This window comes from Thermobia domestica, chromosome 10 (genome assembly GCF_964235325.1).
Source record: "Thermobia domestica chromosome 10, izTheDome1.hap1.1, whole genome shotgun sequence".
Taxonomy (NCBI): domain Eukaryota; kingdom Metazoa; phylum Arthropoda; class Insecta; order Zygentoma; family Lepismatidae; genus Thermobia; species Thermobia domestica.
The window spans coordinates 140807920-140835861 of NC_137463.1; the positions used below are offsets into that span (position 1 = coordinate 140807920).

Here is a 27942-nt window from a genome sequence, read left to right on the forward strand (position 1 = left end):
AAAATAAGTTTTATACAATAACTGCACCCTAGCTAAAGTAATTAAACGGGCCCACATAAAAATAAAGTAAATTTGATTGCATTATTAATTGTTGAAATTAATATTATTTTGAATTATTTGAAATTTTATTCAGTTACTTATTGGCAGTGGATTTCTATTGTGATACTTCTGAACTGCTTTAGCAATGGAAGAAGCTATAAATAAATTTTCCATTTGAAACATTTTTCAAATTGGTTGTTTTATCCATTTTTTTTTTTTTTTTTTTTGGTTTACACGAGTATTTGAGTAAAATGACATAACTTAAAGCTTATAAATTTATTGTAAGTTGTTTTCAAATCAAAACATTTTCCACGCCCCAAAATTTCAAAATCTGGAGCAGTTCAAAAATTATCACAATAAAAATCTTCGAAAAATGTCAAAATTATCGCATGATGACAATCAATCTTCTCTCCTTTTCTAGTTAAAAAATGGAAGATAAAAGCCAAAAAGGAAATTCAGAAAACTTAGGAGCAAAGAAAAGAAAATCAGGCCATGAATATTGTTTGATGAAAGAAGCTAAAAAGCGTGAAGAATGTGCCCTTTCATGCACTAAAATTACTGCATGTTTGGCAAAATCTGAAAATACGTTGGGGAAGAATTCTCAATCTCATACATTCGAGGAATGTGAATTTCAACCTGATGCTGATTTAGAAAACGGTGACGATGGGAAAAAGAAACTTTTTGTTTCTAAATCCTGCTTGCACGTGGAGGCGGTTCCTGAACTATTGGACTATGGTTCTAAAAAATGTTGACCGAAATTCAGGATGAAGATTCTTCAGATAACGTTGTGGACGTGGTACAGCCTGTGTCTGAGGAATCTCGATCTGATAAAATGTGTGCAGAAAGTAATAATCAAGATTATTTAGCGAGGCCAAATATTGGTGACTGACTTCTTCAGACTTCTAATTAAAAGTGACTTAAGCTTCTTTATTTCTCATCATCCAGTGCTCCCATCAGATGACGAGTTACTTCAAAAAGACTTATCATTTTCAATAAATATTTTTTTATTGAAGGAGAAAATATCAGTCGCCAATGGTTGTCGTACAACCGTGAAAATCAGTGTTTGTGCTGCAGTGTTTGTCTAGCTTTCAGTAACGGAAAATCAGTATTTTGTACAGGTTTTAATGAATGGAGACGTTTAACACAAAGAATTATTGAACACGAGAATTCAAAATCTCATAGTGACTGTGCAAACTCATTTTTAGGATTCAAAAGGAAAAAGGCCGTCGAATGATTGTTGTTTCAAACACAATTGAGTAAAAGACATAAGAACACTGAAAAAAAGGGCTTGGTCAGGAATACCAAATTTGTTTGGTCAGAGCATTTGGTCACTTTTTTTGGTTAATTTAACCAAAATTTGGTCATTTTGACCAAACGTGTTTGGTCATGAACACTATATTTTTTGGTCAGAACATTTGGTTGATGAATTTGGTTATGCGAACCAAATTTTAACTGATTTGGTAATTATTTGGTTTTCCGGACCAAAATGTCTATTTACAAGGTCACATGTGTTTATTTGCATTCTGGATAAACATTTCGATTACGAAAGTGTGGATCGCAAAAATAAAACTACACGTAGAACAACAATTATAAGGGACACCGTAAAACAACTGTGTGTAAATGAGTGTAGTGTGCACTATACAACTTTCTCAACGAAGTCACAGTGATGTGAAGTGAGAAGTAATTGTTACTTTTTAACGACGTAATGGATCCATGATATAAATTTATTAAGAAGCTGGAATTTACCGCAGCTAATCGACGTGTTTCAAGGTAAGTGTACTTTTTCGTATATATTACTTTTGCTGTTAGTTCACATGTACTTATTCTACTGGCTGTAAATTTGGCGTAACAAACACGCCTTGGGTAAACTTTACAATGCACGTCCCAACTGCGCATCGATATGTAGAACCGCTTTCAAAGGTGTAGTAGATTAGAGTAGGGTAGGGTACAGTAGAGTAAAGTAGTTGTAGGAATGGGTTCGCTTAAGGTTAGGGAATTTTTGATCAATTTTCATATAATTAACAGAGAGTAATTTCTGGTTTCAAAGTGAGTTTACCACCCGGAGCGGGCATTATTAAGTTAAACCTAGGCCCTTACATATGGATAAAGGGGGCATTGACGACACTAGAGCAGGGTATAAAATTGCAGGGGCAAGAGTTGGGGTAATTTCTATTACCACTAGATACTTCCGGAAAGGGGTAAATAAAGTGACACTAACGCTAGTAGTTTGCAAAATAAATTGGTGCATTTATAGTTTACAGATGAACAAAAATCTAAAATTTACGGAAGAAATATGGGTTATTATTTAGTTTCTCCTCCAGATCACTTGGTATTGACTCTGACTTACATGGTAGGGGTTACCATTCGTTATTTGTAAATGTAAAGTAGTCATGAGTATAAGTACAGTGCGAACGTTTAGCATAAAAACTACGCATAAGACACTAACCAACTTGTGCTATATGGACACTGAAAACCATTTATGCTATCGAACAGAATCAGAACTGAAGCGTAGCAGCGGGGGTCCGACAGTTAGAAACGATGTGCGTCCGTAGGGAGCAAACGCGTTAGCGACGGTGGGTATTCGCATAAACGAGGTAGTTAACAACAGCTTACTCTAAGTCACAGTACTGGGTTCTGAGCCGTCCATGGACTTGGCAGAGATACTAAATGTCATCGGAAATATAAAGCATAATTTTGAAAGAACATTTCATGGAACGCAAATATAGAATCCTTACTTTTGAAATCGATATTTATCGTGAAATACGCTGATAAATGCGTGCATTTTTACTTTCGGTACACCACTCGAAATAATTGTTAAAAAAAATATTTTCACTAATTTACTTCTTACTGACCCCTAAAAGACTTACGCTGGGCGACATGAAAATATCTCACTTATTACAGGTAAATATCGATGGCCCCACCAGAAGTAATTGTGAAAAAAATCACAGTTCTTTTACGATTTGCGTATAAATAAAACTTTCTGATTGTCATAAATATACAGTGCATAAACGTAACCTGTGCTAGGTGGACACTAAAAAGCGCGAATGTTATCTAACAGTCAGGACTAAGTAAAGATAGTGGGCCGAAGCGGCAGCGCAGGGAGCAGGCACGTCAGTGATGGCGGGTATACGCGTAAGTAGAGATATGAAAAGAGGTGGGATATTGCAATGATACGAGTTTCAATAGCACTTGTCATGCTTTGACACTAGTAACGCTCCACTTGTAAACGTAAAATTCAGCTTGTGTACACTATATCATATTTATTCTGTAAATTTTACAAAATTGTGCTTCCGTAACATGAACCACTACCCCCTCCCTATATATATTCGAGTGTATACTTCTTATTAGGTAACTTCTATTAGGTATTCGGAAAATATTGCATTCTTCAAAGCATTCAGAGAATAGTGTATTATCTCCAAAAGATAACTCTGTGGTTTGGAGCAAAACGACCAATGTCAGAAATTGCAAAGAGGAGAGAGAGAGAGAGAGAGAGAGAGAGGAAACAGGCTATGATTTCTGCATAGAACCTTTCATTGTTTGTTAGAAGTACATTAGTCTTTGAAAACAATCGGTTAGCATTAGACTTATTGTTAGCCATAGGTACCCGTTATGTACCAAATTACAAAATGATTTGCATGAGTTAAAAATGCTCTTAAATTCTTGTTGTTGCTTCTATACCCTTGTAACTTTGACAGTATGAAGCTGAAGTATGAAGTTACCATGAACATTTTTCTCTTTAGCTTAGCCCAAATACACCCATTTCTGTAAAGGCAAAAAAAAAAAAAAAAAAAAAAAAAAAAAAAAAAAACTGGGGTGAGCAACTTCCTATACTCTTTGTGTAGCACATGATCGCGTAACATACCAAATTTTGCTTGGTAGTGTAATAAAACTTAAATGCTTTCACCAGTGTATAATTCTTTTTTGATATTCAGTAAATATCTGGTTAATTATAAACTTTCAATCTATATTTCAGAACAGGAAATAGACGAAGCAGCATTTAATTCATTAACTGATGAACTAATTACTCAGTTAATTCCCAAAATAGGGACAAGTGCAAAATTATGAGCAAAATTTAAGGAATTTATAGAAACAAACACAGTTGAAATTTATGATGTGCTAGATGACGGTTCTCTCTCATTTGCTTCACCATCAGTGTCAACGCCAGATGACTCAGTGTCAGTTCGATCTGAAACTACAGAAAGCAGTTGTTCCATGCCATCACCTACTAAATGAGGAACTGATACGATGCTGAAACGAGAGACAAATTTCTCTACGGAGTCTCGGAGTTCGAAGCTCTTCAAGCTGACAGATTTTGTAAGTGTTCTGCCTTTAGTCACTTGAATATGAATTGATACAGTGATACTTATGCTGCAAATATGAACTGTGCAAATATGATTCATTACCAGTCGAAATGTAAAAGATGTTGGCGTTCACCTTTTAATCTGGTGACAGCCTGCGTTATATTTATTCCATCTTTGTTAGTGCAAGTAACTTTTCTCGGGATATCAATCACATGATGTGCTCGTTGTCCAAAGTTTCGAGAACAGACGTTGTTCTCATCATCAGGGTCAGTATCATGAGAACAATGTTTGTTCTCGAGACTTTGCACAACGAACACATCACCTGGCTATCCCGAGAAAATTTATTTGCATCACGATACCAGGAAAGCATCAGGTACATTGAAAGAGCTTTTGGAACGTCCCAGGTTATGCTGTTTAGATTAAGGTAAACAGGTGATTAATTAAAGTGAACGATCGCATTTTTTTTTGCTCTCACCGGGTATTGAATCCAGGACCACATACATCAAGGATACACGCGTTATCCACTAGAGTAGCTGGGAGGGCGAAGAGATTGGTATTCAGTTATATTTTCGGTTACTTCAATTTAAGCGAAATGATATCACGATATGCAGGATCTTTAAAATTGTAACTTTTTTTTTTAATGCGTTTATCTATAAAATTTATATTTCCTTGGAGTATACTATACTAAACGTATGCTATACTAAACGTGGAACATCACATAGAAGAGTATAAATATGTAAATTATTCTGTAATTGTCTGAAATGTTTTTTATACATAATTTAATTTATTAAGGTTATAATTCTAAATCTTACAGTAGCAAGGTCTTTTTTAGGAAGTGTATTATATTCCACCAAAGTCACAAGGTCCAAATCAGAAGATTTCAAAAGGAAAACTCGTTGACAAATATAGAAATACACGCAAGTCGTTAAGAAAGTTTGGCATTGTTGCAGAGTCAGGTCCTTCAACAGAAAAGCGTGACACTGGAACTTCTACGCTAGATGGTAATGTTTAAAATGTAATCTAGTAAATGATTTATTCATCTCTGATCATACGTTTAAAAACGAAAGTAAACCTTTGAGTTTTATGTCCCATAGTTATGCCAGGTAGACCAAAGGAGATGATGCTTATGATAAGAAATGAATAAAGTGGAAAGGAACGGGAGAACCCCGAAAAATCCACGCAGACAGTGTCACTTAGCGCGATTTGGGATCAAATAAGGTATCTCACACGTCAGAGGTGAACGCTCTACCACTGAACTACCGAGGCCCCGATCATACTTTAAAAAGTGCCAATGATTTACCTATTTTGTGCCAGGGTTTGCAAGAACCATGTTTTAAAAAATGGTTTAGTTTCGTTGAATTCTTTTTTCTCTGCTAATTGAACGTATGGAACACACATTAATATAAGTCGATACTAACCTGAAAATATTCCTGTAAGATTAAAACGTGGTTCTTCAATGTTCACATGTATTTCTGGCAAAAATATCGAGTGTCTTTCATCAGGATGGCTCAAAACTTAAAGTGTATATGCGTTCAAGCTCAGTTCAAGCTGAGTATTTCAATAGTATAAGGTCATAATGGGACTGTGTAGATATTGTTACTGTTTACAACATAAAACTACAGTCGAGAAATTTTACACCTACTCTTCAGTTAAGCAACCAACTAATCTATTAAGGATTAAATAGTGCACTATATTAATCAATACTAAGATTCTGTGTGTTTCTATTTACAAGACTAAACAAGTCCAAATTTTGTATGCTTAATCTTCAAATCCTTCATTACAAGAGTTACTCTGTTCATAAGAAATGATAAGTAGCATTTATTACTAAATATTTTGCGACTTTCTTCGTCGTAGATAGTCATTATACTTATATAGTACCACTATTACGTTATACCATTGAAGTACTAAGCTAGAACAAGTAATTTACATAAGTTCTACATATTTGAAGAATTAAACCATTCTGATGAAAGGCATTCGATATTTGTGCCGGAAATATAGATTAACATTTGAAGGCAATTTTCAAGTTCAGCTTCACAGGAACAGTTCCAGAACAGTTTTTTTTTTTTTTTTTTTTTTTTTTTTTTTTTTTTTTTTGTAAATATATTTCTCTCTTTCTTTTCTTTATTATATATTACATATGGATATAAATACTTGTACAGAGGACTTATGAAAATATAGAATCATTTTAACTGATATTTGACAAATATAGGAATTTATTACTAAGTTTTTAATGTAATACAGATCGGTTTGGTAAGTTTATTCTTCTCTTTCAGAATGTGGCATAGATATTGAAAACAGCTTAGCGTGGTTAAAGCATAGTGTCGAGCCCTGGCAGGAAGTACTTGATCTTTGGAAGAAAACGTTGAAAGTTCGATGCAAGCGAGAGGGCAAAACTGTTCATGAAATAATTTCAACTTGACTAGCATTGAAGCAGCCTTTGGGCTATACATTGGTAAGTTTCATTTAATTAACCTTCATTCTGTTTTACTACTAAGTACTGTGTTGTTACTGAATAGGCCATAATTTACAAGCATTAAATTATTCTTTGGGGCTGAGAACATTCATATAAAATCTTTTACTTACGTCCAGAAGTTGATTTTTTCATAACGTACATTTTAGAACAGAAGTTTCCTTTAAAATTGTGTCGCGTTTGTACAGAAAATAGTAAAAACCTTCAGGATAAAGTCATACTAAATATTGAAATGACATATACTAGTTTAGGTATTTGTATGTCTGAGCTAATAGACCTTAGTTGTCATAAAACCATAATAAAAATATATATAAATGATGGACAAATAAATTACTTCCTTGTCCTCTTATGTAATATCTGTTCATGAATGTTGAGATATGTTGAAGCAGGTCTTAACTGCCTGTGGGTTGGTGGTTATCGGTTCGATGCCCGGTAGGTGTATAATTGTATAAAAGTAATTCAGATTCAACTACAAATTATAGATTCCCTCCTGTGTAGCTCCAGTGATGAAAGAGGATAGAGACAATCAATGAATCTTTAAAGTTTTTGCAGTTTCCTTTTCAAAAAGTGAATATTTTGCATTGTATTCAGATTGCATGTTTAAAGAACTAAAACATGTCTTTTTAGCTGGAAATAATTTTTCTTGCTGGTTCTTTGTAACATATTCATCCCCACGCATGGAACACAAAGTGGGAAAGTATTAAGTTCAGTTTATTAGCAACTCGATCTTGCTTTGAACAACTAGATGAAATGCTCAATTGCAAGTCTGAAAACAAATGCTCTAAACCTAAAATTATTGTTTCCATTTTTAAGACGCATATGATTAAGTGGCCATACATTACGAACACTTGCATTGAGTTTACCTTGCAATGGAAAGAAAGGTAGTCATATTCAGTAAGATAAAAATTGAGAACTGAGTTCTTGCAACACGATGTCACTTGTTTATGAAAGCGAGATCTCAGAAGGACAATACTTACATGACTGATAAACAATCTTTCTTGTGGTTGCGTATCAACCAAGCATATACGTATAGCAATAGAAACTTTGACGGTGATTGTTTTTTTAATGCATAAAGTACTTTTCGATTCAATAAGCCTTTTTCTCAGTAGATGGCAAATAGTGGTTTTATTATCTGATAAACGCTAACAATATTGTAGAATTTTCTTCACTTTGCCCTTTGACAAATCAATATGATACCCTAGTGGCCTTATTTCAGCATGTAGAACCTTGGCTTTACGTTCGGAAGCTTCCGGGCTCAAATCCGGTCATCGTGAGTGAAATTTCCCTGGGTTTTTCCTCAGTCATTCCAGCAAATGCCGGGATGGTACCTGTAATATTAAGTCCAGATCAATACTTTCCCCATCCTTGCCTAATCTATCCGAGTAAATAGACCTTTGTTTATATTAAGCAATATAACCAAAAACCATCATAACACGACGAAAGCCCGTGATGCCACAACCTCAATATGGGTCTAACTGGCAGTTATCGTCAATGTAACATCTTCTTGCACTACGTATGTGGCTTTTGTGGTCTACTTATTTAAGCTAGCAGTAAGTCAATTTCCTCAAGATGTTGAACAGCACCAGGGGAAAGCAGGTTGAATTTGAACCCAAGTCCAAGTCCGTAAAAGTACACGCTGTAACCAGTAGTTTGTATTGAAATTGTTACAGTTAAGAAATTCATTTATGCACTTAAAGGAAGTTGTGATTCTTATAACAAATAGATAAAATACTGACTGAAAAGTAAAATAACAAATGGTAAGGAACACATGTTCGTGGAAGTCATCACTGAGTTTATGTAACAATTAATGATATAATGTTAATGTTTTAATACAATGGAATTCCATTTCCAGATTGATCAAGATAACAAAGACTTATATCCTGATCATACATCCTTGTTCGTGAAATGGGATTCTGTCAGTAAAAAATTGGAAAAACTAAGGAAGAAACGGCTACATGACGCTTCAGCAGTCGAACTTTTAAGTCTGTTAGACACAGAAAGTGTTACAGAAGGTAATATTATTTTTATGTTTTTTATTCTACTTTTATTTCTGTTTCATTAACTTGAAATTGTAATTACTTGTACGAATGAAGTAGATTTTTCTATCTGAATCCAGTTTTATTGCAACAAGTATGTTGTAATGATCATATTAATAGTTATACATTGGTTGTATACATAGGATTGTAGCGTAAACTAAAGTAACTTGTGCCTTTCAAAGTAGTATAAAACTGTTCCCGCCAATAATCCTCTCCCCCCCCCACACACACACACTCTTCAAAGACATACGTTGGAAAGAAAATTAAAGTTACGCCAACAACCCTGTTTTCGGAGTGCGAAGCTGAGCTACGACGTTTCATTACGTATGAACAAATACGAACTCGATACATTTATTTAATAATAACCAAAATAGTGGCCTCAGTGGCTCAGTGATAGACCGTTCACCTCTAGTGCATGAGGTCCCGGGTTCTAACCTTGCTCCCACCAAGTGAACTTTGTGGTGAACAAACACCGTGTGCGTGGGTTTCCTCGGGGTTCTCCAGTTTCCTCCCACTTTCTTCATTACACCATTTCATTCATTTCTCATCACAGTCTCCTTAACCCTAGCCGGCATAACCGTGGGGCATAAAACTCAAAAATTTCATTTCATTTTAATAACCAAAATCACTTACTGAGGAAAAATGTGATCTGTTCTATATTCTCTGTTGGTAAATGCTAGTGAGGAAGTTCTTATGTCTATTTGAGGACACGCTGTCGAGTTTTCGTAATTTAGTAGCTTCTGTCCTTGTTTGAACGTATCGTTTTTGCAGTCAGATATAAATAGCTTTTGAAAACCTTTGCAGCTTTTAAAGCATTTAATAGCTTTTAAAACATTTGCAGTATTAGTATTACTTACCAATTTTTTAGCTTCAACATAACATATATTTATAGGCTCAAAATGCATATGTCATTGTAAATGTGCAATAAATAATGCTTTCAGACTATTGAGGACGCAGAAGTGTCTTTGTTCTTATATGTAAGAAAAATTATTTAAGTATGTAACATGACCAGTTAACCTCTCTCTGATTCCAACAGGTAATGGGTGATGTTCAACCTTTCATGGAAACGAGAGACCTGCAACATTCGTTGAGTGTTCGTTGTTGGCAATTACGGAATAAGGAGCTGCTTAACATACAGCTACGTTAAATAACTTTCGTCTGCAATATAGATTTGTGTGTTTCCTCCGAAAATGAACTCTAAGTGAACGCCCCTTGAAATTCGCGAAAACAACCTTCATCAATACATCTAAAGACTCCATTGGAGGATATTCTGTGTTTGAGCTTTAAATGAAGGATAAGTGTTGCTACTAGCATAAAATTTGATTTGCAAATTGAACAAACAGGCATTGTTACAAACAATTGCATATAATTCATTCAATTACGTATAACGCATGGTACTGAAATAACACTTGTTTAGAGAAACGTGATTCAAGCAAGCATAAAATATCAGTAGTTGTATCTGTTTCGACCACTATTGTTTACAGATATTTCACATCACTTAAAAAAAAAAAAAAATCATATCCAACAATATTGTATCGTCTGTTTATCATGAGGAGTACTTATGTCATATACCGCTTTTTGCAGAAGAAGCCAAAGATGTTCCCCTTCCTTAGGGTATTCTGCGTTAAACACAAAAAAGTTTTAAAACATATGTCCACACCCTTGAGCACGTTGTCTAGCTCAGTTACGAATAGTTTATAATTTATTTGAAAGATCTTCAATGCTGTTTGCTGGGAGTAAAATTATAACTTTTCTCACAGTTTTTTACCTTCTTTGTTATAAAGATTTATATTTGGCCTAAAAATGTTATTTTATTTTCACTAACCAGTTGATACATGTTAATATCATTGTTTAATTTTGAATTTGATATGTTTGTTTAATTTTGAAGTCTGTATGACTCAGTTGCTATACTCAGTTATAATAAAATTCTTGTGTAGAAAAGTATTGTATGTACATGCTTTATATCCTAAATTCGTTCTATTTTTCTCCAAAAGTTGATCTATAACTTCGTTCATATATGTGTGTACATGTATTAGAACTTCATGAAAATGTACATGTATTCATGTACATGCATGTTATTCTAGGAATAAACCGACAAGCCTCGAATATGTGTTCAGCACCTCAGTATAAGAAAACAAAGTTTATTTGCAACTTTGGTCGGAAGCGCCTAATTGTGCAGATGGAACCAATTTAAGATAAAGACATACAAGAGTGAAAAAATGCGTCTGAGCCGTGACTAGAACCCGGGATCTTCGTCTTGCCATGCAGATGTGCTACCCAGTCCGCTCTCAGTAACAACAATACATTCTTTCACTCTTTATAACGATGCTGTTCCACAAGGTGGAAGAGTGTATGGCTGTTCTGGTAGCGGACTGAATGGTGCAGTGGTAGCGCATCTGCATGGTAAGCGGGAGGTTCCAGGTTGGAACTCCGGTTCAGTTATATGTTTTTCAGTCTTTGTATATCTTTGATTTCGTGCCTACAAAGGGTCTGGTGTGACAAAATTGGTTGTTTTCTCAATTTATCAATATATTGATGTAATTATTTAAATTGATCGTAGGATACTACATTGAATAAAACAATCGAGGAACTTTGGATACGGTTGAGTACCTCGATACGAGAGGGTTGTTTAAATTTGATCCGAAACGTTTGATTACGGAAAAGTAAGTATGTTCTACTTACCTTAAATTGGCCTCATTTCTGTAATTAGGCTTTTCTAACCGAAGTCGCAAATAAACTCTTTACTTATAGTGAGATTCTGAACACGTGTGCGACGTTTCCAGGTTGTTTTATTCATTGTAGCCGCTCCTGCGAACATTTCTACTGATTATCTTAAATTGGCCCCAGTTACGTAAATATGTATTTCCGACCAAAGTCGTAGATAAACTTTTTTCTTGCATTAACATTTTAAATACGTATGCGAAGTTTTTCAGCAACTAATTTCTAATTTATTTGAAAAATCTTCAATGTTGTTTACTGGGAGTAAAATTACAGCATAAGTTTGCTTTAAGTTCTTTACGTTTTTTTCTTGAAGTTTTGCTTTGATCTAAAAATCTTACTTTCAGTACTTTAACAGATGTTAATATCATTGTTTAATTTTGAAGCCTGTATGACTCAGTTGCTGTTTTTTTTTTTTTTTTTTTTTTTTTTACTATTATTATTTACAGTAAAATGATTTTGTAGAAAAATGTTATGTGTAAATTCTTTATATATTAAATAGTTTTATTTTCCTCAAAAAATTGATTTGAAACTTTGTGTACATATACATAGAATTTTAAATTTACATGTATTCGTGTACATATTTCGTATGTTGCTTCAAAGTGTATATGTAAATCTTATTTTTGAAGAAGTTCTTAATAACTATAAGCAATAACTTCTAACTTTATATGTGGGTTACCGCAAAAGTCATGGCAACTTTTTTTTTTTTCCTTTCTTACGAAACTGGTCACGCATCAAAAACTTCTGAAATATCCAAATGGAAGGTTAGCATATACGTAAACGTTACATGTAAGGAATTGTGTAAACATACACATCTCCATCAGAATATAGCACGAGAGAAAAAAAAAGTAAAAATAATTGTTCGTATTATGGGATGTGTATTTATATCCAATTTATACGTAATATTTACATATGTATTAACTTTCCATTTGCATGTTTAAGAATTTCTTGCTTTGTTACCATTTTCGTTAGAAAAAATTTCCCATGAATTTTGTGATAACCCTCGTATTATTTTCAGTTTAGTACCTATAGCAACAGTATTTGGTAATTGCTACCAAATGGTTTGGTCAAATTCACTAAATACGGGTTTAGTATTTGCAACCAAATTATTTGGTTCCAAGAACCAAATTTCGTTCATTTTAACCAAATTTTTGGTATTCCCAACCAAATTCTACTTGTTTGGTCATTATTTGGTCAAAATTACCAAATGCATATTTGGTACTGGTAACCAAATAATAGGTTCCTGCAACCAAACAAATCGTGACCAAATGATTTAGTGCTGGTGACCAAGTGTTTGGTTGGCACTATATTGACCAAACGATTTGGTAACCAGCACCTATTTTTTGGTCAATTTGACCAAACCTTTTTTTCAGTGAAGTACTACAAAGGAGATCAGTTGTCATGGCTATAATTGAAGTCATAAAACTAATTGGGAAACAAGTATTGGCATTAAGGAACAAAACTGAAGTTGCTTACAATTTGAATGATCCTACACTAAATCATGGAAATTTCCTAGCAATACTGTTATTATTAGCCCAGCACAATGATAATCTTTATTCTCACATAAAGAAATTCTATGAAAAAAACGAAGAACTACTGTCGAAGAGGAAGGAAAGTGGTAACAGGAAATTCGGAAGGGGAAGCACTGCTACTTTCTTAAGTAAAACAACTGTGATGAACATTGTTAACTTAATTCACTTGAAATCAAAACAGCAATTGCCAAAGAAGTTAATCAAGCTGGAGTTTTTTCTGTCATGATGGACACGACCCTAGATGTCCCCTCATATGACCACTGCTCCATAGTGCTTCGGTACGAGTACAATGGATTTGTTCAGGAAAGAGTTATTGCCCTCAAACATGTGATTTCAACAACAGGAGAGAACCTCTTTCAAACCCTCGATCAGTCTTTGGCTAAAGTAAAAATACCTATCGACAAATGTATGGCAGACGCTTTTGATGGAGCGTCAAATAGAGCGGACTATATAAAGGTGTGAGAGCAAAGCTGAAAGAGATCAATCCGAAACACATTCACATATGGTGCTATTCACATGTGTTGAACTTGGTGATAACTGACAACGTCCAGAGTTTGGGTGTTTGTATATCTTTCTTTGGGCTTCTCCAGGAAATCCAGATATTTTTGAAAGAATTCCAGAAACGACTTGAGGTGTACTTCGAACAATATCCAAGCGTCCGTCTTGAGGCTATTGGGATAACTCGATGGAGAAGTAAAAGCAACGCTGCTGTAAACATATTTGGACACTTTCATTATTGGGCACCCGACTCAAAGGATGCCAGACCAAGAAAATCAAAACCAGTATATGTGAAACTCGTAGCAGCTTTCTATTTAAGTGATTGGTAACTCGCAAGAATTCAATTCCAAAGTCAGACATGATGCAATGTCTCTCATTCAAAAGTTGTGCTCCTTTGAGACTATCATTGTGGCTATGATGTTTTTATTGATTTTTCAGCATACCACACCTTTATCAGACTACTTGCAAACAAAAAACTTAGACTATGTCCAAGCATGGCGCCTGATATCCTCAACTCAAAATAAGTTGCAAGAAGCTAGGGACCAGTTTGACAAAGTCTACAAAGCAGCAGAACATTTTGAAACAAAATTTAAAATAGTATTGAAGGACTCATTACAGATGTTCCGAGTCTAGAACAAGTTATTGTAGAAACAGAATTGCCTGAGGTAAGATGTAGAAAAAGAAAGAAAATGGCAGGGGAATCAGCTTCTGACGAAGTAATTGAAGACAGTAAATACAGATTTGAAGTAACCGTTTTCAACTGTGTTCTAGACCAAATTTCTAACAGCATGCAGGAATGATTTGCTGAAAATCAAAGCTTATACTTAGATTTATAGAGTGTTTCGATCCTAAGAAGTTCAAGAGTTTAAGTCTGGCTTTGTTGTCACTGAAAAGAATCACTGAATTAATTCCTGATTGTGAAGAGGGAAAACTTAAAGAAGAGCTTCTTTCGTTTTCACCAATGTGGGAAGAGTTTTCAAAATCCCTTTATGAGAACCAAGGAAAGAATCAAGAACCTGTTGAGGTTCGTACGATTGAAGATTTGATTGAAGAGGACAAGTTTTCTGAAGATTTCATGGAGGATGAGGAGGAATATTTAGGGCCGACTGACGATATTGTGGATTTAAGGTCTATAAAATGTGATGGACTGAAGTGCAATTCTTGCTTTAAGTGCGCCTTCGATGTGATTCTGCAGTATAATATATATTCAAGACTCTACACAGAATTATTCAAAGTTTATAAGTATCTCCTTACTTTACCGGCAACACAAGTGTGTATGTATGTCCTTACACTACCGGCGAGCATTTTCAAAGCTCAAATACATAAAAACAAGACTCCTTTCAAGACTTACAGATGAAAATCTGGAATCATTGTTCTTGATGAACTCTGAAAGAGACATTCAGACCAAAATAGACAACAATCTTATTATTGACAAAATGTGTGAGAAAAGCAAGGAGATGCGAAGGCTCCTTCAAGCATAAAGCAGTGACTTTACTTTCATTTTCAAGTTTTGTTTTTGAATTTCTTTTTTCGCTAAGTAGATATATAATTCTAAATTTACTTTTATTAATTTGTAGTAAATGTTTCATGTATACTTTTTATCAACAGTTTTAAAAATAGATGAAAAATAAGTTAATGTTATGAGGAACATGGCTTTAAAAGGACAGAAGTATGAAAAACAGCATAAGCCCCAAACTTAACTCAAATCTTCAGTTATAATTAGGCTGTTAACAAATGTAGCCGAAGAATTTAAACAATTGGTGTGATTTTTGCAGTCTCAGTTAAAGTGTGCAGATTTATATAGCCCTAATATATTTAGTACTCAAAGTCTCTTTGTTAGTTTATGAAAATATTCAATTTGTAAAATTCTATCGTGATTAACTGCAATACCTAAAATACTTAATCTTTTGTTGTTTTTTGTGTACTAATTTTCCGGGGGAAGCCCCCCGACACTTCCTTTTATTTGGAGGGGGTATTTCATACAAGCAAAAGCCTCGGATGGACGACGCCCTCCCAGAGTATGTGACCGCGCCCTTTTTACATAGCCAGTCCACGCCTGGTTCACAGTGTATCAAACTTTGAAAATTACGCTTAAATTAATTTCCAAATTGTATTAAAATTTAAAAGCATTAATAGACTAAAAAATATACCATCAAAGAGTGTGTGTGTATGTGAGAAAGAACAAAAAAAAAAAAAAAAAAAAAAAAAAAAACGAGTGGAAAATAATTAAGAAATTGGTTATCTAAATTGCCTATATTCTATTGGGTAATAGCTATTTAGAGGGAAACCAGTACTCTTCAGACTTCCCACATTTTATACTTATTTAATAAAGGGAATTAGCTACTCCAAAACAGAGACTGTAAAAAATAATAATAATAATAATAATAATAAACTGTTCCGAAGTTGTTTATAGGACAGATAATAATAATTTTATTATGCAATTGTAATAGAAAAAATGGAAACAACAAAATTCCAGACAAGAAACGAAACAAAAATACACAGCGCCTTGTCACTCACTCTTTTCATCTAACCCGCTGGCCGGCCAAAATTATCGGCCGCATGTGCATCCAATCATAAGAAAACACTGACCCCGACAAAATCGGTGTCGGCGATACCGCCGACAATATCGGGGGCTTGGCCAACTGCATCTGCGTGTCGGAGGATCGCCCGATAATATCGGTGGCGTGTGCAAGCTACGATTTGAGTACATTGAAGTCGATTTCACTGCCGACATTATCGGTGCTTCCACCGATATTATGGTTGCCGTGTGCAAACGCACTAAGAGTAAGCATTTGCTGGACAACATAACTACAGAGAGTCAAGGACAAGAGAGACTGATCTAGTTAAACACATGTTTGGCAGCTGTATCGGCATGCTCCTTTACCCAAATGCCGATATCCCTAGTACACAGGATACATGATGACCCAGCCGTTTTTTTGTAGCTGGTGACACCTCACAAAAACGCCTTGCACGAGATGTTTAATAAAGAACACATGCCTTTAATAATGCTTTGCGAGTCAGTGAACATAATCGCGCGACGCAAGGAAAGGTGAAACGTACACGAGGCAAGCTTAATTTGTGTTAATTTAGCATTAAACAGTAAACACAGGCGACGCAGAACAGGAAAGGAAATCATATTTAACATTAAAAAAAAATATTAATTCTTTCAACACACAATATATGTACACACTGGCGTCTCTGGCATGTAAAATTTGGGGGGGACATCGAAGAAAGTTTATTTGTTATTCTGACGTCAGTAAATAAATTAAATTAGAATGAAATATTGAATATTTTGTACTTCAAAATATTGGGGGGACGCGACCACCTCATCCCCCCGTCAGAGACGCCTATGTATGTACAGAGTAAGGCATTTGAAACTATTTTTGGAAATATCTAGAGAACTACAAATCAAATTTAAAAAAAGTTGTAACAAAAGTTGTTCGTCTCGAAGGAAGACATTCAATGATACCACATTCGACCCCCTGTCTCACTTCCGGGGGCGGGAGGGGTCAACTTTGAAATTTTAAATAGGAAATCCCTTTTTTTTTTTTTTAATTGCAGATTCGGATTCTCCGGGGGAAAATACGTAACTTTTGTAACATTTTTTCGTTGCGTGATAGATAGCGCTGTAATCGACAAAAATCAAAATCAGTTACAAACACTGACCCTTCAAGAAATGCACATCAGATTAGGAAAATTAAAGTAGATAGTTTTGATATTTTCGAAATGCTATCAAATGGCACCATAGTTAATCTCCCACCGCCATCCCAGAATATTAAAAAGGCAGTTATTCTAAAATTATCTACTTTAATTTACTACTTTAAATTGTCTACTTTATTCTAAAATCAGTAATGAAAACTGGTGTTTTATAGCAAAAACACTTCATTCTCCAAAAGATAATACACTACTTCGTCCACACTGTTGGTGTAATTTCTGTCACAGATGTCGCTGAAACGGACAGGAGTTGGAAACATTCATGGTTTGTTTTATCAATGAATTAAAATTAGTTTTAACGTTCCCTAGGAACAACAACGTGTACGTTGTAGTACTTTCTTCCCTTCGTAATGTTTTTTTTTTTTTTTTTTTAATGTGAGTCCCCTTGCCTCTCACCATCGGGTTGCTTGTTTAAGGGGAGTGCCCTTGCCTCTCACACATCTCTATTGCGTACTGAAACAAATCTTCGAAATGGTGCCCGTTTTCTTCAATATAGGGATGCGGACGAGTCGAGACACACTTTCTAAAATTCGAGACGAGTCGAAACAAAAGTACTTCTCGACTCGAATGTCTCGAAAATCTTTCTATAATTTTTAATATTATTTTGACGAAAGTACTCGCTCAGAAACACTCGGCACGAGAATTTCGGAAACTGCAGGACTTGTCAGGTGTTCGAGGAGTGCTGTGGTGATTGTATTCAACAAGTGGCGAAACAAAGGGGAAAAGACGTCCAAATGTCGAGGGGTTAAGCGCCTCCCACTTCATTGCAGATGTCTGACGTCGTAGGCTGGGCACACTGGTAAAACAGAACAGGCTGCGAACTGCGTCGGAGCTAAGATCAGAGTTTAATGCTGGACAAAGTACAAGTGTGTCTGAACTAATGTTGTCAAATTTCCGGAAATTTTGAACCTGTTATTTTTTTTAAAAAAAAAACGTTTTTTTCGATTTTCCGGAAAAATTGAAAAAAATAAATATGTTTGTATTAGGTTAATTTTACTAGTAATGATATCTCTTTCTTTTTTCAAACACGCGACAAATGTAAGTTCAAAAATTTCAATATTGCGAATATTAAAAAATAGCACTCGAAAATAAAACTAATCCAATTATTATCTATATATTAAAATACTAGATTTACGCGTATATGTTTCTCCTCAGAGAAAAGTTTATATGTTTGCCTCCAATCCTTTCAACAATGAGATCTCGAACCCACAAGTGCTAGAAACGTGCCGTTTTCATTTGTCGATTCCAAATTTTGTGTAAATTGTCCAGTTCTAATTGAATATTTAAAAAAACACAGCCATTAGTTCTTTATTACATTTTTAGGGGTACACTAGAAGTACTGTGGGGGCCCGGTGGCTCAGTGGTAGAGCGTTCCCCTCCAGTGCTTGGGGTCCCTGGTTCATCCCAGATCGCGCCGTGTGGACTTTGTGGTGGACAAACACCGTGCTCGTTGGTTTTCTAGGGGTTCGCCCGTTTCCTCTCACTTTCTTCATTCCACCATTTCATTCATTTCTCATCATCACCGTCTCCTTTAGCCTAACCGGCATAATCGTGGGACGTAAAACTAAAGATTTCATTTGACTAGAAGTACTGAAATTTTTGAAAAAGTAAAGCATCATACCGTACGAGTTATATATTCCAACATCACATAGTTGTATATAGGAGTTGTATATCTGTCAGGTGTTTGTTTCATGGCCAAAAGATAATGAAAACAAAGGATAACCATTTCTCCAGTGTAAGGCTAATCTTCATTTTTTGGAGAGGTTTTTTTTTTTTTTTTAATAAACACCGTTTATCACTGACATAATATAATTGTGTGTGTAATGTACTTATTACTTGTTAAATAATGCATGTAAATGCACGCATACACGATATGGGCATTCAGTAAATGGATACTCGAAAATTTGAATTCAATTATCTATACAAGCCGGCTACGAGTCTTTTGTTTTGGCCACGGGTGCAGTCCAAACTACTACTCCTACCAATTTTACAATTAGGATTGAGCTTCTTACCGGATGTGTAGCCTACCGAAGGACCACACAGATGTTATCGAAACTATTGTGCAATTTTTTCTTTGGATGCTTTGTGACAAATGTAACGTGACTCTGCACAAGATGTTTACTTACCCATTGTCAACTGAACCCTGAGTGTGAGGTTATCTGGGATGTTTCTGTCCCTTCTCACTTTACAACTTGAGAGGGGAGGGGATATGATCGTCAGGGGACCACTAGTAGTATACCACTAAAAGAAATGCTTCAGTGCTGCGTCGGAAGCGGCATGTTTTGTATATATTTCTTAAAATGTTATCCATTCATAAAGTATAAATTCCCCCTTCCTCCCCTGATTATCTTTCCAATACAGAGAACCGACTCTTTAAATGAATAAAGAACCCTGAACTCTCCCGAAAATGCAAAAATGAATGATGCGTACAAATAACAAATCTGTGGATGAATCAAATAATGCAGATACATGAGAAGCTGATGACGAAGATAACAGTGCTTGATGCAGCGCAGTCCATCATATGTAAATAGATTTGAAGTGTTCATATTTGTGTATGTGTACGTGTGTATGTGCTTGTTTCTGAGTATTTATATGCGCGTGTGTCTTGTAATTGTTATATTAATATCCACTGGATTAAGTGAAAGTATAAAATGGATTTGATGATTGCCAAATTGACGTCACCTTGGTAAGTCATTATTTTTTAATATTTAGTAATATTAAATTAGATTATAGTTTAGCGCCGTTTTCAGGAGCAAAACTCTACAAGACGTGAACGTACAGTTTAACGTCGGATTTGAAACACATGAACTCCTACCGTCAACAAAACCTCGTTCGAGAAAGGCGCATACGCTAACAACATAGCAACTGGGAGCTCAACATTTAGTAATATGTATATTAAGTTGTAAAATTATATTCGTTTAATTTTCACTAATATAATCTTCACAATGTAAAGCATTCGCTAGGCACGTTATCTTGTTTAAAAACAAAAAGCCTATCTCTTATGTTTCCGTCTCGGGGTTGGACTGCGGGATGATAGAAATCCGAAAGATATGTTTTTATTATATTTTGTACAGTAGATCTGCTCCTTCATAATCTCCGTGTTTGATAAGAATGAACCTCCCTGGCTCACGTATACGTAATATAACAAACCATGCACATTAAATGCAAGACTAATATAGCAAACATTGAAGATGCCCCCTAGAAAATTTTCTACGGCCGCCCATGTCTGGAGGTACACAATTTCGCAACTCAGTGATACGATGTGGATGTATTCAAAGTCCACTGATTTATGCATCAGATTTGAATTTTATAAAAATATTCTCAGTGAATACTAACCTGAGAACTATTTTTTTAATTCAATCGCTAAAGGAGTTTTTTTTTTTTTTTTTTTTTTTGTTCACCAGGTCTCGGTAATCGTCCGGCACGAAAACTGAAGTTTCTACAAGTGTTTCCCCAGCAAATTTTTTGAGAAAGGGGTCCTCCAGGAGCGTTATTTAGGGAGTAATTCCTGCGTTTGTTATGTGCATATATAGATATAGATAGATATAAATATAGATATACCGTATATTATATAAAGATAAGTAGGAGCAGGTCTTTAAAATTAGTTCGGAAGGATAATATGAAAATCTGGCATAATTTGCAAAAATCTATCTAGTCTAATATAAATAAAATAAATAGTTTGTGTGTGTGTTTGTCTGTCTGTATGCGGCCTGTGGACCAGACGAGTGGACCGAGAGATACTAAATTTTGGTCAGGGTTACCTTGGCATAGGCCCTAGATCAAGACGAATCTTTTTTTTTTTTTAATTCGAACCAGGGGGTATCAGGGGGCGCTTACAGGGACATGTAAAAGTGGTAGAAAATGGCCGATATTACTGTCAAATCCATAGTTTTCGCGGTCGCTGAGATGAATGGTGACACTTTCATTAGCGATCACTTGCAAATTCAGCTACCATTGTATGCGGGCCGGGAGTCAGCAAAGGGGGGGGGGGGATACCGAGACATGTAAAAGTAATCCAAAATGATCGATTCAGTTTCAGATCCATAGTTTTCGCGGTTGCGGAGATGAGAGTAATACTTCCACAGGCCTTGACTTCCATGCGAAGAATGGGTATATTTAGCTAATATACAGGGTGTTTCAGATAAAACGTCCAGTGCTTATAAATCCGAAAGGGCTGAGAATAAAAAGATGAAACAAAAACTGAGATAGGAAAATGTCATAGGGCGCATCACATGGTGTTGTTGCGGTGACTCCCAGGGCCCTCCTTCAAGGTGCCCAGGGGCCAACTTCTAATTTTCAAATAGGAACACGTATTGAATCATACCTCATTCAATAGTACTTGAAAAACGAAACAACTTTTGTAGGAAACAATTTTCGATTTGGGCCACCGTTTTTAAATGGCCGCAAAAAGTGGGTCCTATATCAGATAAAACGTCCAGTGCTTATAAATTCGAAATGGCTGAGAATAAAAAGATGAAACAAAAACTGAGATAGGAAAATATCATAGGGCACATCACATGGTGTTGTTGTGGAGACCCCCAGGGCCCTCCTTCAAGGGAGCGCCAGGGACCAACTTCAAATTTTCAAATGGGAACACATATTGAATCATACTTCATTCAATAGTACTTGAAAAACGAAACAACTTTTGTAGGAAACCATTTTCGATTTGGGCCACCGTTTTTAAAATGGCCGCAAAAAGTGGGTTCTGTATCAGATAAAACGATCAGTGCTTATAGGCCTAAATCAGAGACGGCTGATAATAGAGAGATGAAACAAAAACTGAGATAGAAACGATGATAAAACATATCAAGTGGTGTTGTTGTGGTGACCCTCAGGAAACTCAGTGAAGGGGGCCTAGGGGCCTACTTCAAACTGATACAGGACTTTTTGCGGCCATTTTGAAAACGGTGCCCCAAATCGAAAATTGTTTCCCACAAAAGTTGTTTCGTATTTCAAGTACTATTGAATGAGGTATGATTCAATACATGTCCCCATTTGAAAATTTGAAGTTGGACCCTGGGCCCCCTTGAAGGAGGGCCCTGTGGGTCACAACGACAACACCATGTCATGCGCCCTATGACATTTTCCTATCTCAGTTTTTGTTTCATCTTTTTATTCTCAGCCATTTCGGATTTATAAGCACTGAACGTTTTATCTGAAACACCCTATATATATATATATATATATAGTGATCAAAAAGATAGGGAATCAGATGAAAACACACGTAAAACTTCTTCCGAATAATGTGAGAACACTGTATCTTGTCCAGTTCAGATTAAAATCATGAAGGCCCAACGTGCAAACGAACCGTTTGGAACATCTGTGCACGTGATCAGTGACGTGGCGCTACCAGATATCATTTTGTAGTGTGGCGCTGCCAACACATTCGAGCTCCAGGATACCTTTGTTCTCACTGTGTTTAGTGTGTCACAAATCTACGTAGTGAAATTGCGCAACAACGTGATTTGCCAGAATCGTTGCCATGGCGAGCTCTCGGCAGGTTGGAAGCTGTCAGTTACAGCGGGAGGTGGCACATGCCATAAGAGTGACACAAAGTGTGATTTCCCGATTGTGGAATCGATTTCAAACAACTGGAAGTGTTCGAAGACGACAAGGACAGGGCCGTCCACTAGCAACCAAAGCCAGAGATGATCGTTATCTCTTGTTAACATCCCGTCGATACCGGCGTCAGAATACAACTCTGCTCCCGCGAGCCTTCCGAACAACAACAGGACGCACAATATCCGCAATCGCCTTCGAGAAGGTGGTCCTACGCACGTAGGCCTATGGTGTGTGTCCCATTAACTGCACGACACCGTGTTGATCGAAGAGCGTAGGCGGAGGAACATCGTGGGTGGGGACGCAATGAATGGGGCAATGTTTTGTTCTCTGACGAGTCTCGATTCAGTGTGGAGCCTGATAATCGACGTGTTTTCATCTGGAGAGAGTGTGGAACACGACACAATCCCATGTTTGTGCGAGAAAGATCCCAGTATCATGGTAATGGACTGATGGTGTGGGCAGGAATCAGCATTAGTGGGCATACTGAGCTCCACATCATCCGAAATGGCTCTTTGACGGCTCTCGGATGAGATATAGAGATGAGATCATGAAAACTATTGTTCTTCCTTATGCTGGTGCCATTGGTGATTCGCTCCTTTTCATGGATGACATAACTCGTCCTCACAGAGCTCGGTTAGTGGATGAGATGCTGGATGCTGAGGGTATCGCTCGGATGAAGTGGCCAGCATGTTCTCCGGATCTCATTCCAATTGAGAATGTCTGGGATATGCTTGGCAGACGAATTGCGGCTAGGCCAGTAAATCCAACAACCATTCCAGAGCTGGAAGTCGCTCTTCTGGATGAGTGGCACAACATCCCCCAAGAACTCATCGATAATCTGATTGAATCCATGCTACGCAGGTGCGAAGCTCTGTTGGCTATTCGAAGTGATCATATGACATATTAAGGAACAGTCTGTGTTGTTGCCTTGCCTATTTGTGAGCAGTTCAAGAGGTGCACATATAACCGTTCATGAGCCATGTGAACAAGGTTTTCCGTGCCCCAACACCAGTATGTGCCCTATTTTTCTAGTGTATCTTAAAGCATTCCTTCTTGTATGATATATACGAGTCAAACACAAGCTTATTCATACACTATCTTAAGGTCTTGTGTGATATTTCAGCTGAACCCCTAATTTTTTTGAGCATTATATACAGTATATAGTGGCGGATCCAGGATATGATCAAGGGAGGGGCTAAACCATAGTTTGCAGTTTTATCTAGTGTAAAGCAGGATTGAAGCCCGTTTTATGCAGTGTATACTTGAGTGTGAAGGTGAGGGCCTATAACCCCCTTGGATCCGCGTCTGTATATTATATATATACATGATCGAAAATGGCATCGAATCCATACTCGCTGAGATGAACAGAAGATGCCGTTTAAATCCACAAATTCAGCCCCATTAGTACTCTAAGGGGGATGGTGACATGTAAAGATAATTGAAAATTATCGATATTAATGTCAAATTCATATCGTCCTTTTTGTTTGACAGTTTTGGTGTCCTTTGTGTCCAAAATGAAACGTATTATCCCCGTGCGAAGAACGGATATTCTGCTAGTCTGTAATAATAACTAACGGAAGTTTCACTTAATATATTTCTCGCTGCTCAAATTTACTCACTTGTGCGGTATATGTGTGTAAAGTAGAATTAAAACCTGTTGCTTTAAGTATTTTTCCGTTAGCGAAATACATTGTATATACAGTAGGACGTCGATAATCCTAACGTCAAAAATCCGAACGCGGTCCCTAGAAGCTTTTTACATTTTGTCTTAACACTAGCGATAAACAAACAATAGCGTGTCCATCGACATTATGTGAAGTCAGTGATTTTACAAAAGTTCATTTATATGTAATTATTTGCCATGTATTTTTATTTTTATTTTTTCTTAGGCCTATAAGTTTTAAGTGTGACTTACAAGAACAGTGTTATTTAGAGTACAAGCAGGTTCTTCATAAACATTAAATGTAAGTAGCCTTACGTACGGTATTGTAATTACTGTATGTACTGAATAACCACTGTATCAATAGAAGAACATACCGTACAGTATATGTAAGCCTAAATGGCATTTTCTTGGTCATTTTCGAAAATCCGAACAATTTGAAAATCCCAACTACCTGTGGTCCCAATTAATTCGGATTTTCGACTTCCCACTGTATATGTTGCAGACATGTTACAGCAAGTAAGATTACTAGCATCAGGCCAACAAATAGTTTTAAACTATATTTTCCTGTTTTTGCCAATATTTCCGGACAAATAATTTTTTCTAATGGTTTCAAAATTTCCGGAATTTTACATAGAACAATGAAGATACATCTATGAAATATATGTTTGATTTAACATATTAACTAAAATGATTCTGTGATTAACAAAAATGATGATTCTGATGATACCCAAATTTTCCGTTTTTTCCCCAGCTCGGGACAACTGTAAAAAAAACTTTTTTACCCAAAATTGCCGGTTTTTTCACAGGCCTTCACAACACTAGTCTGAACACACAGTGCACCGAACACTCCTAACAATGGCGAATGTTAACACCACGACATCGGCAACTACGACTGAAATGAACACGTGACCATCGCCACTAGACCTTGGCACAATGGCAGAGCGTTGCACTGTCTGATGAATCCCGATATCTTCTTCATCATGACGATGTGAGGGTGCGAATCCGTTGTGTTCCAAGGGAACAGCTCCTTGACATCTGTACTGCAGGACGGAGACAAACTGGCTGCGGCTTAATTATTATCTGGGGAACATTCAGGTGAGCATCCATGTGTCTAGTGGAGCTCGAGCAAGGCACCATGACGGCCGAGGCGTCGCTTGCAGACTACGTACACCCTTTCATGACGGCCATGTTTCCCATCGGTAGTGGCATTTTTCGACAAGATAATGCACCATGTCACAAGGCCAGGAGTGTGATGGAGTGGTTCGAGGAACACAGGAGCGAGTTCCAAGTGATATGCTGGCCCCCAAACTCTCCGGATCTGAACCCAATCGATCACATCTGGCATGTGATTGAACGTGATGTGAGGGCGCATCACCCCCTCCGCGGAATTCACGGGAATTAGATTACCTGTGTATGCATATGTGGTGCCAAATCTCCAGCGACCCACCGAAGAACATTGCGACCATGCCAAGACGCATTGCCGTTGTTATTCGTGCCAAAAGGTGGACATACTAACAATTAGGTACGTAGTCATGATGGTCTGCTTGATGTGTGTGTATATTTTAACTCGTATATTTTGTCTCGACTCGAATTTCGAGACGTCTCAACTCGAATTCGAGTCGAGTCGAGACAAAGGCTGTCGAGTCGAGACATTTTCTCGAGACGAGTCGAGACAGGCTTAAATCTCGACTCGACTCGACTCGTGCGCATCCCTACTTCAATACACATTGCAAGTGTTACAACTACAGCAAAAGTCTAACCACGGACTGTGACACATGATCGCAGTCCATGTTTCATAGACGGTAATTTGAATGATAAAAATGTATCGCAAAAATAGTCATCATTTCGAATATTTTCTAATCATTTGTCAATGGTGTTTACCCATTTTCATTTTGTCGATTACAGCGCTATCTATCACGCAACGAACAAAATGTTCAATACAAAAGTTACGTATTTTCCCCCGAAGAATCCGAATCTGCAATAAAATATGGGGGTTGCTATTTAAAATTTCAAAGTTGACCCTTCCCGCCCCCGGGAGTGAGACACGGGGTCGAATGTGGTATCATTGAATGCCTTCCTTCGAGACGAACAACTTTTTAAGAATCCGATCTGTACTTTTCCAGATGTTTCCGAAAACAATTTTAAATGCCTCACTTTCAACAGTTTGTAACTCATTTTGATTTTTGTCGATTACAGCACCATCTATCACGCAACGAAAAAATGTTTGATACAAAAGTTACGTATTTTTTCCCGGAGAATCCGAATCTGCAACAGAAAATGGGGGTTGCTATTTAAAATTTCGAAGTTGACCCCTCCTGCCCTCGGGGGGTTGAGGCCAGGGGTCGAGTGTGGTATCACTGAATGTTCCCCTTTGAGACAAACAACTTTTGTTACAACTTTTTTAAAATCCGATTTGTAGTTTTCCAGATATTTCCAAAAACAATTTTAAATGCCTCACCCTGTATACATAACATCAAAACACTATTTTCGTGATCAGCTGTGAGTTTGGGCTCCACCATATTTCTGATTATTTTTTCCGCGCAAAATTTTAGATTTTAATGCGTACAACAATCAATAAACTAAAATATTTATATTTTCGCCGACATCCCAAATCTTTCTAAATAACTACGTCTATAATACAAAATTTATCAAAATACTGTAAATTATATTACCTGTAATGCAGTCAAATATATATATTTGTTTAAATCTTCCTTGTAACTATCTACGATCTGTAAGCAAAGAGCTAGTTGTTCTTCTTGTGTTTTAAATCTGGGCGGAAGAAGACCATGGATGCCAAGAGCTTGTCTTTCTTCTAAGGTAAAAGCCATTCCCTAGAAATGAATGTTAAAACCATTATGTATATACATATATAGATAGATATTCAGACAGAAAAGAAAAATAATTCACATTTTTTTTTTACTTCCAAACAGTTACTCCCTATGTATTCCAGAGTTAATAATACAAAGCTCTGCCTTATGGTAACCCAATCTTCAACTTTTTGACTAATTTAATTTACTAAACAAGTGAGTTAACATGCTAAAGTAAAAGTACCTAATATTAGTTATCGTATGACGATGATCCACTTGACACCATTTCTGCTACTTTAATCATCTGAATAAATGAGTTAATATAAGAGGTGGTTCTATAATGTGATCACGAAGTCTCATGCTTTTCCAACTAATACAAAGAAAAATAATTAAAGAAAAAATATGGGCATTTATTACTGTATACGAATGAGGTACGACGGAAGAAAAAAAAAGTTATTTTAATAAGGAATTTGCAAGTCTGATGTCTATGACAAATTTGGCAACATAGTGTAAAGCCACGATGGTTGTTGTTACATTCTGTTCACGTGTCTTGGCTCTTTCTAGCGATCGCCTGCCTCACGTACAAAGTAATCACATTTTTC

The 27942-nt window shown here is 36.4% G+C and overlaps 1 protein-coding gene and 1 long non-coding RNA gene across 3 annotated transcripts in view; one reads left to right on the top strand and one right to left on the bottom strand.

Moving 5' to 3' along the window:
• Men-b (NADP-dependent malic enzyme b, mitochondrial) overlaps window positions 1-27942 on the bottom strand; it is a 1138140-nt gene that overhangs the window by 698515 nt on the left and 411683 nt on the right. The window contains exon 3 of the mRNA XM_081728617.1: window positions 27206-27364. Within this exon, the coding sequence (XP_081584743.1) occupies window positions 27206-27364 (159 nt within the window). The remainder of the gene's footprint in view (window positions 1-27205; window positions 27365-27942) is intronic.
• LOC145662744 (uncharacterized) lies at window positions 1673-10014 on the top strand. 2 transcript variants are annotated; one of them, XR_014127091.1, is made up of 5 exons: window positions 1673-1809; window positions 5173-5341; window positions 6614-6792; window positions 8663-8822; window positions 9883-10014. It is a non-coding gene; the product is annotated as an uncharacterized LOC145662744 (long non-coding RNA). The 2 variants fall into 2 exon arrangements; XR_014127092.1 differs by lacking the exon at window positions 1673-1809 and adding an exon at window positions 4288-4353.